This window comes from Oryctolagus cuniculus, chromosome 20, assembly GCF_964237555.1.
Source record: "Oryctolagus cuniculus chromosome 20, mOryCun1.1, whole genome shotgun sequence".
Lineage (NCBI taxonomy): Eukaryota > Metazoa > Chordata > Mammalia > Lagomorpha > Leporidae > Oryctolagus > Oryctolagus cuniculus.
Window position 1 is genome coordinate 40831893 of NC_091451.1, and position 13600 is coordinate 40845492.

At 48.1% G+C, this 13600-nt stretch overlaps 1 protein-coding gene across 4 annotated transcripts in view; it reads left to right on the plus strand.

Annotated features, from left to right (window-relative positions):
- AK7 (adenylate kinase 7) overlaps positions 1–12800 on the plus strand; it is a 64974-nt gene extending 52174 nt beyond the window's left edge. For 2 of the 4 annotated variants that reach the window (XM_070065611.1, XM_070065609.1), the window contains 4 exons: positions 1992–2189; positions 8950–9170; positions 11581–11739; positions 12321–12549. In XM_070065611.1, the coding sequence (XP_069921712.1) occupies positions 1992–2189; positions 8950–9170; positions 11581–11739; positions 12321–12407 (665 nt within the window). In that variant the 3' untranslated portion in view covers positions 12408–12549. Of the gene's footprint in view, positions 1–1991; positions 2190–8949; positions 9171–11580; positions 11740–12316 lie in introns of those variants that run through there. The other 2 variants (XM_070065610.1, XM_070065612.1) reach the window with 2 other exon arrangements.
- The last annotated feature ends 800 nt before the right edge of the window (positions 12801–13600 follow it).

Below are 13600 nucleotides of genomic sequence, written 5' to 3' on the forward strand. Positions count from 1 at the left end.
TTGGCGTTTCCGCAGGAAAAGCAAAGCAGAAGAGAGTGAACAGCTTAGGACCGGTGACTTTGAACAACAGGTGTGGTCCCTAACAGCCTGGTAGCCGGCGCGGGGATGAGTTCGGCAGGGAGAGGACTGCGTGGTGTGTGTGAGTTAGGTGAAGGCCGTGGAGCTGTTACCAGCTACCTGCACTTGGCCAGTATGAGAGCTGCAGATGTTCTGCAGAGTTCCCTTAGAGACCGCCAACTCCTGGAGCTCTGTCGCATCACAAGGACAAGGAGCTTTTAAAAAACATCTACTGGGACGTATATTTTTTCATATTAAAATTTCTTGAAAATTGGAAAGCCGAGTATGTTACTCGGTATGTGCAATATTTGATTAGTTGAAATCTTCCATCTCCCAATCACTCTGGGAAAAAGGATACATCATTACATTTTGCAGTTCTCAGATTACTAACAATGTTTTCATCTAGGAGTCTGACATCATGGAGCTTAGAGGGAGCCAATTTGCAGTGAATTTATTGACATCATTTCGATATAAGTATTAAGGGTTCAAATGTCTCCTTTTTTAGCATGTAGCTACTTATGAAAATCAAATGGAAAAGCAAAACAGGTCAGAACAGTGGTGGCCTCAGACAGCTGCAGGTTTATAGAATCAGTGCACAAGCTCATCCCCAGCCTTTATTTTCACCATGAGCACACAGCAGACGATGTTCACCTGTGTTCTGCACGCCCCCTGGTCTGGTCTGTTAGCACATGCGATGGACAATGCTAACGCATGCTCCCCTGTCTCCTGGGCTTTTTCCGATACACTTACCTTATTCATCCACACAAGGATGTTTATTAGGAGGCAGGTGAATGAGAATGTTGGGTGGTGAGCCAGCACAATTTTACAACAGTCAACTCTTCCCAAGCTTTGCTGGGCTCCTACAGGTGGCAAAGTCTTTGCGATGCACTTGGCCACTGAACTGGACACTTGTGTCTCTGGTCCTATTGTTGACAAAATTTATTTCACTGACCACCCTCCCCCCAACTCTAGTCTCTTATTCACTTAACAAATATCTGTTGAATTTGTACTAGAAGCTGGAGAAACAGTTTCTTTCTTTCTCTCTCTCTTTTTTTTAAGATTTATTTATTTATTGAAAGAGTTACACAGAGAGAGGAGAGGGAGGGAGGGGGAGAGAGAGAGAGAGAGAGAGAGAGGTCTTCTATTTGCTAGTTCACTCCCCAAATGGCTACAACAGTTGCAGCTGTGCTGATCTGGAGCCAGCAGTCAGGAGCTTCTTCCGGGTCTCCCACATGGATGCAGGAGCCCAACAACTTGGGCAACCTTCCACTGCTTTCCCAGGCCATAGCAGAGAGCTGGACTGGAAGAGGAGCAGCCAGGACTAGAACCAGTGCCCATATGGGATGCCGGCACCGCAGGCAGAGGATTAGCCTATTGCAACACAGCGCCGGCCCCTGGAGAAACTGTTTTGTCTAATCTGGGTGTCATCATTTGCCAAGTGTCATTATGTCTATTGAACACATAGGTGTCCTGTAGCCAGTGGCAGTAAGTGAAGAGAGAGCTGGATCCATGGACATTAAACTCCCAGGGGAGTCCCCACTGTTGGGAATTTGGCAAAGCAGCCCACAGAGCTCTTTGCCCACAGCTGCCATGATGCTCTCGGGTAGCCTGTGAGGACTGTGCCGCTGACGGGGCAGGGTGAGGATGGACCAGGAAGCTGGTGATGTCCCAGGGGGTTACTGGAGCGGTGCCATTTACAATTCCTGCTGCTTGTTGTGGGAAGGAAGGTGGGGGGAGGAAGGAGAGGAGGAAGGGAAGAGAGATTGTACGAAACACCCTCCGTGCCCCATGGAGTGGTCTCTGGAACGTGATGTGTGTGGGTGTTTATCCACCCGGGCACCGGAAGTTTGAGTTAGCAGGGGCCGGTGTGTTTCCCAGTAGCCAGCTAGCCAGCCCTGCCGTGTGGTGCCAACTGTGGAACTTGCTCTCCCCAGAGTTCGTGTGTGCGCTGGACGCCTCGGATGAGTTTCTGAAGGAGCGCGTGATGAACCTGCCCGAGAGCGTGGTGGCCGGGACCCACTACAGCCAGGACCGCTTCCTCCGGGCTCTGAGCAACTACCGGGACATCAACACCGAGGACGAGACTGTCTTCAACTATTTTGATGAAATTGAGATCCACCCGATTCACATTGGTATGAAATGAACTCAAGGGTTATGGGAGCGTTGAGACCCAGGACCCCCGGCAGCCCCCACTGCACATAATGGGGATGGTGGGGCTCGGGAGGACGGGGAGTTCGGGGTGGGGAGCACAAGGAGGCTCCGGGGCGTGGCAAGCCACAGGAGGAGCAGAACCCACCCCCAGGGAGTTGCTTTACTTGGGGATTTGGACGTGGGCGGGTGTTCTTAGTACATGGAAACCTACGGGTAGGTTACAGAATCAAACGTCAAATTGGCAGACTCATAAGAGCACTTCAGAGAAATGTGAGCTTGTTGTCAGCTGCTCTGGGCGCTGCCCCCACGCTGCCCCCAGGTTTCTTGGGGGCAGCGTTCTGTGCCTGTAGCCCTGCCGGCCCTGCTGCACTTCACGGACCCCCTCCTGACCTTCAGCCTAGCCAGCTCACTCCCACCACTCCCCAGAAAAGCAAATAGCTCTCTGTGGCATCCCCCCTCATTTCCTGTAAACACATAACTCAGAGCTTAGCGCACAGCGAGCGCTCGGCAAATAGGATCTGCACCAACCCCATCTTCATCACTGTCACTCTTGGCTCCGAATCTCAGCATCAGTAGCTGTTTCCTGCTCCCCTCGGCTTGGTGAGCCCCTGAACTTCCCTTCTGGTTATCTGGACCCTTGTGCCTCTTTCTCCCTCTGGGTCTGGAGAGAAACAACCAGCTGCCTTCCTGGGAGAAGCTGACTGGACAGCCGCTGCCCTTGACAAGCCGGAGGCGACAGCATTTGGACCTCGGCGTTCTGGGAGGCGGGGAGCGAACGATGGAGTCAGCAGGAGGCACGAGAGCTGATTCCAGCTCTGGCTTGTCCTCAGCCTTCTCGTCTATGAAATCGGAGAATGATCAGGCTTGTAGGGTTGTTACAAACGGTAGAGAGAAACAATAGGAAGTGCCCGTGCTCTGAAGGAGTTCAACAAGTGGCCATGTCGCTATTACTATGGTAATAGAGCGTAAAATGATGTACAGTTGGTAAATCTGCAAATTCTCCTCCTCTGTTTTGCACCCTCATCCGGGACTGGGCATTTGCCCTCACTTGAACATAGTTTTGCATGTTGGATACACTTTATACGGGCTCTACACCTGCCAATATGGAAATTAATTTATGTTAGTTAATCAGTAAATTGGGCCAATGGTGAACAAATTTCAGAAAAGTAGTGATTATCTTTTCAGCAAAGCCCAAAAAATTACTTGCAGGAAGAACAGGAGAGCGTCCAGGGAGAAACACTGAGGAAAGTAGAAATCAGGCCAGTGCCACGGCTCACTAGGCTAATCCTCTGCCTGCGGCACTGGCACCCTGGGTTCTAGTCCTGGTTGGGGTGCCGGATTCTGTCCCAGTTGCTCCTCTTCCAGGCCAGCTCTCTGCTGTGGCCCGGGAAGGCAGTGGAGGATGGCCCAAGTGCTTGGGCCCTGCACCCGCATGGGAGACCAGGAGAAGCACCTGGCTCCTGGCTTCAAATCGGCACGGCGCCGGCTGTAGCGGCCATTTGGGGGGTGAACCAATGGAAGGAAGACCTTTCTCTCTGTCTTTCTCTCTCACTGTCTAACTCTGCCTGTAAAAAAAAAAAAAAAAAAAAAAAAAAAAAAAAAAGTAGAAATCATGGCAGGGAACGAATGAGTGGCCATTGTGTTTTTGCCTCATTCTGAGCTGTCAGGTCTGGCCCCGGCTCCACTCTGACAAGCAGGAGAGAGAAGCAAAGACGAGACTGTACTGTAAAGACGAGCTGGGGGAGGGCGGATTAAAATCAGGAAAATCAGCTCAGCCCGGGAAGAGTCCGGAATGGGACCCTGGAAACACGTTGGGAACCCACTGTCTGCATCTCTGGATTTCGTCTTCCCTCTTAGCCATCTATTTGTTTATGCATTGATTTAGGCAGAGAGAGAGAGATCCTCCATCTAGTGGTTCACTCTCCAGATGCCCGCAACACCTGGGGCTGGCCAGTAGCTGGAGACGAAATCCGAGCTTCCCTTGTGGGAGGCAGGGAACCAAGCACTTGAACTTCGACCTGTTGCCTCCCAGGGGTCACATCAGCAGGGAGCTGGAACCGGGAGTGGAGGTGGGACTCCAACCCAGGCACTCTGAAAGAGGGAAGCAGGTGTCCCAAGGGCAAGGCTTCTCTCCTTCCTCCCTGGCCCCAGTGCTGGGCTGAGGCTGCCCTGCAGCCTTGAAGTGTCCATGTTATCCTGGGAGCTAAGCCCGGGACTGGACACCATCCCAGCCTCCCATTCCTGGCAGAGCCACTGTGCTAGTCAAGCTCTGGTCAGGTACCCACGCCTGTCCATTCAGCAGCTGCACCACTGCAGGGCCAGGGCAGGATCTTTCTGGGGCAAAACTGCTCCCTGTGAACACATTCTCCAAACCCAGAGCCCATTCAAGGACATCTCAGGGCACTTAGTGACACCGAGATTGTAACTACTGAGAAGGATCGGGGGAAACACATTTAAATGCCGGAGGTCAGGCAATGGGGAGGTGGCAGATCTGAGCTTTGTTTTTTTTTTTGTTTTTGTTTTTGTTTTTGTTTTTTTTAAGGTCTTGTTTGTGCTCACCAAACAATGCACTGGTCCTGTGCCTCCCCTCTTGCCCTGGTAATGTGGTGGTGTCTCTGGTCCAGGTCCAGGTCGTACAGATATGGAGAGTGGATATAGCAGGGCTGTGATGGGAAGAGGGCAAGCAGTTGTTCAGAGGAACGTCTGGAGGGCTCAGTATGAACATGTGTCCACGGCACCTGTTCCAAGCAGAACCTTCCAATTCAACCCAAGAGAGTAGTGTAGACATTGCTATTGGGGCTGGCGAGTGGCATGGTGGATAAAGCCGCAGCCTGCGACTCCAGCATCCCACTGTATACTCACAGCCACTGTTTCGAGTCTTGGTTGCTCTTCTTCCAATCCAGCTGTCTGCTAATGTGCCTGGGAAAGCAGTAGAAGATGGCTCAAGTCCTTGGGCCCCTGAACCCACATGGGAGACCTGGAAAAAGCTCCTGGCACCTGGCTTCTGTCTAGCCTAGCCCCAGCCATTGCAGTCATTTGGGGAGTGAAGCAGCAGATGGAAGCTCTCTCTCTCTGTCTCTCTGTCTCTCCCTCTATATGTTTGTAACTCTGCCTTTCAAATAAATAAAATAGATCTTTAAACACAACACAACACACACACACACACACACAAGAATTGCTCTCACAGTGACTCCGCAGGGAGATCACTGTCAGTCAACCGAGCTTTTCTTCTTTCCCTTCCTGCTCCTCTTCCTCATCCCCCTCCTCTGTCTTGATATTAGCAACAGTCAGATGTCCTGAGTTTGCACTCCTTCCTATTCTAGTAGACTAAGTAAAATGGTTAATTTTTTATGGATGGAAAATATATCCCCAAATCACTGATTTTTAGAAACAAAACCCAGAAAGAAACTCAAGGTCGTCCTGGGCAGCCTCTGACAGCTGCAGTCCTGGCTTCTGTGCAAATCTCTGAAGGAAATGTCCCATTGCCTGATCGCTTCTGGGTGCTGGTGGTCCTTTCCCCTCTGCATCCACTCAAACCGGCAGAGACTCTGAGAACTCCTAGACCCACCAAGTGGGTTTATCCTTGGGATGCAGGGATGGTTCAACATATGCAAGTCAATACATTTGTTATGTCACATTAACAAGTTGAAGAATAAAAACCACATGATTATCTCAACAGATGCAGAGAAAGCATTGATAACATACAGCACCCTTTCATGATAAAAACCTTAAGCAAATTAGGTATAGAAGGAACATTCCTCAAGACAATAATGACAAACCCACTTGCCAGCATGATATTGAATAGGGAAAACTTGGAAGCACTTCAGCAAGATCTGGAACCAGACAAGGATGCCCACTTTCAGTGACCACTACTATTTTTTTAAAAAGTTATTTATTCGTTTGAAACTCAGAGTTACAGAGAGAGAGAAGGAGAGGCAGAGGGAGACAGAGGTCTTCCACTCCACTGTTTCACTCCCCAAATGACCGCAACAGCTGGAGCTGTGCCGATCCAAAGCCAGGAGCCAGGAGCTTCTTCTGGGTCTCCCACATGGGTGCAGGTGTCCAAGCACTTGGGCCATTTTCCACTGCTTTCCCAGGCCATAGCAGAGAGCTGGATCAGAAGTGTAGCAGTTGGAACTCCCATACGGGATGCCGGCACTGCAGGCGGCAGCTTAACCGGCTATACCACAGCGCCAGCCCCACCATTGCTATTCAGTATAGTTCTGGAAGTTTTAGCCAGTTTGCAGTTGACATGATCCTATAAAAGGGGAGCCAAAAGATCCCACTAAGAGACTATTGTTACTCATAAGAGAATTTAGTAAAGTTGTAGGACATAAAATCAACACACAAAATCAATAGCTTTTGTATACATAGACAATGCTATGGCAGAGAAAGAACTTGTAAGATCAGTCCGATTCACAATAGCCACAAAAAAACTTAAATACCTTGGAATAAATTTAACCAAGGATGTGAAAGATCTCTATAATAAACGTTATAAAACGGGGCTGGTGCTGTGGCACACAGTGGGTTAAAGCCCCAGTCTGCGGTGCCAGCATCCCATATGAGCACCGGTTTGAATTGGGCTGCTTCTCTTCCAATCCAGCTCTCTGCTATGGCCTGGGAAAGCAGTAGAAGATGCCCAAGTGCTTGGACCCCTGCACCCTTGTGGGAGACCCAGAAGAGCTCCTGGCTCCTGGCTTTGGGTCACCTCAGCTCTGGCCATTGCGGTCATTTGAGGAGTGAACTAGCAGAATGGAAGATCTCTCTCTCTCTCTCTCTCTCTCTCTCTCTCTCTCTGTAATTCTGTATTTCAAAGAAGTAAAATAAATCTTTAAAACAAAAACAAGAACATTACAAAACATTAAAGAAAGAAATAGAAGAAGACATTAAAAAATGGAAAAATCTTCCATGTTCATGAATTGGAAGAATTACTACCGAAAGCAGTTGCAAACTCAATGTGTTCTCAATCAAAATACCAATGATATTCTTCTTCGATCTAAAAAAAAAAAAACTGTTCTTAAATTCATATGGAAGCAAAAGAGACCCCAAATAGCTAAAGCAATCTTAAGCAGCAAAAACAAAGCTGAAGGCATCAAAATACCAGGCTTAAAGCCTTGGCTTGCAGCGCCAGCATCCCATATTGGCACTGGTTTGAGTCCTGGCTGCTCCACTTCTGATCCAGCTCCCTGCTAATGCACCTGGGAAAGCAGCAGGCCCAAGTCCTTGGGCCCCTGCACCCACATGGGAGACCCAGAAGAAGCTCCTGGCTCCTGGCTTTGGATCAGCTCAGCTGAAGCTGTTGTCGCCATTTGGGGAGTGAACCAGCAGAGTAAGACCTCTCTTTCTCTGTTTCTACCTCTCTGTAATTCTTTCAAATAAATAAAATTAAACTAAAGAGAAAGAGAGAGAGAGAGAGAGACTCCAGAAGCACAGGCAATAACGATAAAAATAGACAAATGGGATTACATGAAGCTAAAAAGCTTCTGCACTGCAAAGGAAACACTTAACACAGTGAAGAGGCAACCGACAGAATGGGAGAAAATATTTGCAAAGTATGCAACTGATAAAGGATTAATATCCAGGAACTATAAAGAGCTCAAGAAACTCAGCAACAACAAAACAAATAATCCAGTTAAGAAATGGGCAAAAGACATGAATAATTTTCAAAGTAGGAAATACGAATGGCCAACACACACATGAATGCTCAGGATTGCCAGCTATCGGGGAAATGCAAATAAAAGCCACATGAGGTGTCACCGCACCCCAGTTAGAGAGGGAATGGCTATCATCCAAAAATCAAATAATAAATACTGGCAAGGATGTGGGGGAAAAGGTACTGTAATCCACTGTTGGTAGGAATGTAAACCAATATGGAAGACAGCATGGAGATTCCTCAGAGATCTGAAAATAGATATATCATATGACCCAGCCTTCCCACTCCTGGGAATTTACCCAAACAAAATGAAATCAGCATATGAAAGTTATTTGTACCCCATTCACTGTAGCTAAGCTATGGAGTCGACCCAGATGTCCATCAGTTGATGACTGGGTAAAGAAACTATGGTATATATACACTACAGAATACTCCTCAACCATCACAAAGAATGAAATCCTGGCTTCTGCAACAAAATGGTTACAACTGGAAACCATTATGCTTACTGAAATAAGCTAGTCTCAAAACTACAAATATTATAGATTTTTCTCTGATAATTGACAGTTAATATAGAATACCGAAAAATGTACAGGAATGAGATGGTCAGTTTGGGATGTGATTGTCATTCAGCCCTTGCTGATACTCCTGCGGAACTGTAGTCTTCCTGCTTTTTGCTTGTTTAATATTGTGATTAGTGGCAAATTAACTGTGAAAATGGAGTGGATTAACATTATATCTTTGCAAAAACTGATGAAGAGAGGAGAGGGAGGGAGGGCGATCAAGGGGGACAGGGGAGTGGGGAAGTGTGGTTGTCTTCTTGGAACAGTACCTATGGAGAATAAAATCTATTCTCTTTATATTCACAATAATTATTATAAAGAACTCCTAGACCCAAGCCCAGATCTTCCTGCCCAAAGCTCTCAGAGCCTGGCTTGAAATTCTTGGCCACGCTGGCAACTAGAAAGGGAGGCTCCGGGGCGGGTGGTCGTTTGCATAACTCACTCTCGCGGGTTCAGGGCACCAGAGAATCCCCCAAAGCAGGCCTGGAATGTTAACCCCGGGTTCTGCTCTCTCCTGGTGTTGAAAAGATGTAGGAAAACTCGAAGATGCTCAGAACAGACTTGCGATCAAGCAGCTCATCAAAGAGATCGGGAGGCCCCGGAACTACGGTTTCACGGAGGAGGAGAAGGCGGAAGAGGAGCAGCGGGCAGCCGAGGAGCGCCTGGCCAGGGAGGCGGCCGAGGAGGCCGAGCGCGAGCGCCAGGAGGCGGTGGAGACGGCGCAGAAGATAGCGCGCTGGGAGGAGTGGGTGAGTGGGCATCCGTGCCGGAGCCCCCGGGGCCAGCCCGCCGGAGCCCCCCGGCCAGGTCTGTCCGCCGGTCCAGGCACCTGAGACAGAGGAAAGCCCTGGGCTTCAGGGTTAACGGCGCGATCCAGGCTGCGGCAGCTCTAGTAGGAACGCTCACGCCTCTGCACACCTGTTTCACTCTTGTCCGTCCTGTGGTCAGACTCGGTTTCCCCCATTTACCTCGGCCAGCCTCCGCCCGCCCCTCCTGCTTTCCCAAATCCTCGCCTCCGGAAGTGTTCTTGCTTCCAAAACCAGCTCCGGGTCCACCTGCAGGTCCTGCGTCTGCTCCGGGTCAGTGTGTTTCTGGCCAGAATGATGAGGCACCTGCTCCCCGGGCTTCCCAACCCACCGGGGACCACCCTGGCCTAGCGCCACACTGCTGCCCGGCGAGCCTTCTAGGGTGCGGCCCTACCCCGGGCATTCTGCAAAGACCCTTCCCAGGCCGGCTGTCCCCTAACACAAGAGCCCACTAGGCACTGTGTGGTTGCCTGCCGGCTTCGTCTTTCCCAGTCTCAAACCACGCCCCAGTGGGCTTCTCACATCACTTTCACTTGTTCACATCTGGATTAAAAGTTCACTTTCCACTGAGGCTTGTCCTGGTCATTTCCGGTAAAATTTAACCCCTGCCTCTCCCCAGATCATGCCCCCTCTGTACCTTGTAATTTTCCTTTTGCCATTATTCTGTCTCATATACTCTATGTTATACACATCTATCTTGTCTCCAGTCTTTTCCCTGCACAGAATTTAAGCTAGATGAGGACAGGGATCTGTTCTCCACCCTATTTCCAAAGTGTAGAACAGTACCCAGAGGATAAAGGGAACTCAACAAATATTTGTGGAAGGGAGGCAGGGAGGGAAGGAGGAAGAGAAAGAGGTTATGTGCACATCAGAATGCCTGGCTAATCTTAGCGTAAATCCCTAAAGTTTGCTGGGAATTTCTGTTCCATTGTTTAAGTTTTGATACGTATTTCTGAACTACCAGCCCCCATAAGAAAATGTAAAAAGACAAACCACCCTCAGCAGGGGCAAACCAGTTCACACCGTCTCCCTGGGGCTCTCCCTCTATGCCTTCTCCACCCCTGCTTTCCGTTTTGTTCATGCACGTCCAATGATCAACGAAAACAGTCTGATTGTTTTAACGTGAATTTCTCTGGTCACGAATTTAACTTTTTCTAGCCTTGTTAGGCATTTATGTTTCTCCGCATGCCGCACACGTGCTCTGCCTGTCCTTGGGCACATTTTGCAAGAACTCCTGATGAAGTTGTACAACAGAACCAGGAACACCCCCACCGGGTCTCCCAAGCAGCGTGGCTCCAGGTCAAGTCCTGCTGCGCTCTCTACAGGGACGTGGTCCTTCTCCACCTGTAAATGGGGATTGTGACAGATTGCCCTCACAGGGTGGGGGGCTGTGACATATGTCGTCTGTGCAGGCAATGACTGGCAGATAGCTCTCCATCGTGTCACAGCTTCATGATATCCTGGCTTTTTATCACGTGCTGCAAATAACTTGTCCCGATTCATCATTGCCCTTTTGACGTTATTTATGGTGTTTGCTTTGGCAACACAAAAGTTGTATGCTCATAGGCAGTCAAATACATTGATCTTTGTTCCATTTTGGTTTCTGAGCTTGCCGTCTTGCTAAGACTTCTTTTGAAACCAACATCATCAGTTAGGACTGCTGATTGTGCAAGTGACAGAAAAGCAAATTCAAAATGGCTTAGACATGAAGGAAACATGGATTCATGTAACAGAGGCGTGCCAGAGAGGGCTGGCTTCAGGTGGGGCTTGATCTAGGGGTTCCAGTTATGTCACCAAGGACTGGGATTGCCCTATCTGCTGTCTTCCACGCTTGGGTTCAATTGTGGGCTCTACCTGAGGTGTCCAGGTGTCCATCCTTATCCAACACCCACGACCAGGAAATGGACTGGGCTGGTGGGCTTACGTACCACCCAACCAGACATCCAGGCTGAGAAAGGAGAGCTCCCCAAGGAAGTCTGGATTTATTATTCCTGGGGTTGGGCGCTACATGCCGAGCACAGAACAGCACAACTGTCACACGCCACCAGAACATCGAGTAGCACGTCCATGACTCCTCCCACGATTTTTAACTTTTTTTTTTTTTTTTTTTGTAACTTGGGCAGCTAGAAGTTATTTTGGTAGAAGAAATGGCCTGGTTTATTGTTTTCTAAGTGACCAGGCAGCTGTGATAACACATTTCCCTAACTCTCTGCTGTCTGGAAGCACTGCTGTTCTCGTGAGGTGCTGAAGGTGTGGAGCCGGCTCCAGCTCTCGTGCACCCTGGGGTGGGTGTGTCGAAGTGTTCTCCTTTTCCTGGCTGGCCGCTGCCCACCTCCAGATGTTCTCTTTATAGAATAAGCGCCTAGAGGAAGTGAAGAGAGAAGAAAGGGAGTTACTGGAGGCGCAGACCATCCCTCTGAGGAACTACTTGATGACCTACGTCATGCCAACTCTCATGCAGGGTATGAATGAGTGTTGCAAAGTCAGGCCCGATGACCCTGTTGATTTTCTGGTAAGAGATTTAAATTTTTAAAAAATATGAACTGGGAGGTGGGCATTTGGCACAGAGGTTAAGCTGCTGTTCGGGCCACGTGAGTCCCATATTGGAGTGCCGGGGTTCAAGTCCCAGCTCTGGCCTCCTCCTAATGTGTACCCTGGTGGCTCGAGGGGTTAGGTCCCTGCCACCCATGTGGGAGACCTGGACTGAGCTCCAGTCTCCCGGCTTCAACCTGGCCCAGCCCTGGTTGTTGGGGGGCATTTAGAGAGCAAACCAGCAGACAGAAGGGCTCTCTGTCTCCCTACCTTTCAACTAAAATTTAAATAAATACCTCTTTAAAAATCAAAAAAGAATAAAAATATCAATTAGAAAATAAAATTTGCCTGGATCCTAGGGGTCTAGTTGAGATAGAGAAAACTTGTGTCTGGTTGTTTGGAAAACGGCTTCTAACACATTCACAGTCTAGAGTAAAACTTTATTCATTTGAAAGTAGAAAGCTACATACTTTTATTTTGAACTGTAAACAATAATATAAATGTATAACTAACAATGTCTTCTGAATTATTTACTGACTTTCTTTCTTTCAACTTAGGCAGAATATCTCTTCAAGAAGAATCCCGAAACGCAGTAAAACTTTAAAGATCTTGTACCTTATACCTTTACAGAGCTGGACATCAACTTAACGTCATCATTTCAAAACTGGTTTTCAAAATGTTTTTTCAGTTTTTAGAAAATCCTTTTGTTTCTGTAAGTAAATATCCTATAAAGTAGAATCATTCTTTTTAAAAAAGCAAGCTATGTGGCAGTGAATGACTAGTTGTGGAAAACTGTATTTGGAAGGTAAATTAACGTCTGTGCATAGGTCATGGGAAAATACCAGATTCATATTCATTCCTTAGGTCAGTTCTAAGTATTCTGCCTCTGCACTCTAGTGTTTACAATAATTAAATTTATAGCATGAAGGGAGCCAGACGGTATATTATTCTAACATGTAAGCTAATGGATTTACATGATTTGTTATGGCCCCACCCAATACCACGGTTGTTAAAAATGGAAATAAAATGAAATGGTTTTCACTTGCTGAGTCACAAGAAGTCAGACATTTGTTTCTCAAAGGTTGCTTTTGAGTGAAGGGTCAGAATCGGAGCCAATGAGTCAGAGAGAACTGGAAACTTGGTGACAGAAGGTTTACGTAACAGGATGAGTAATTCCATTTGTGATAATTCGAAATAATCTGAAAGTTTTCAAGAAACTGATTTATAATATAGTCATAAACCATCAAGCCCTATGGTCTTGTCTTGCTCGAAAAATCGCACAGAATTCCTAGAATTACCCTGAATGAGAAATGGGTTTATTTAAGGGCATATATAAAGAGGTGGGAGTGGGGCTGGATGGGCGTTTGGCACTGGTCAGGGTGCTTGCATCCCATGTAGGAATGCACGGGTTCGAGTCCCAGCTCTTCCCCACTTCATCTCCCGCTAATGTGCACCCTGCGAGTCAGCAGCCGGTGAAGGCGCGTACCTGAGCCCCTGCCACCCCATGGGAGACCAGAATTGAGTTCCAGGCTTTGTCCTGGCCCAGCCCCAGCTGCCATGGGCATTTGGGTAGTGGAGCAGCAGACAGAAGATCTCTCTCTCTCTCTGCCTTTCAAAAAAATTAAAATTCAAAAAAGCAATGGTATCTGTCAGTTAATTTCATTCCTTTAAATCATGTAACCTGAATGTAACTGCATTTTGCTTCCGACTGGGGCAGAATATACACAATATAAAGTGTGCCAGCGTGACCGGTTTAAAATGTGCAATTCAGGGCGGTAAGTGCATTCTCCCTCACTAATCAGCTCCAGAAGTTTCCCACCACCCCTAATGGGGAGCCCATA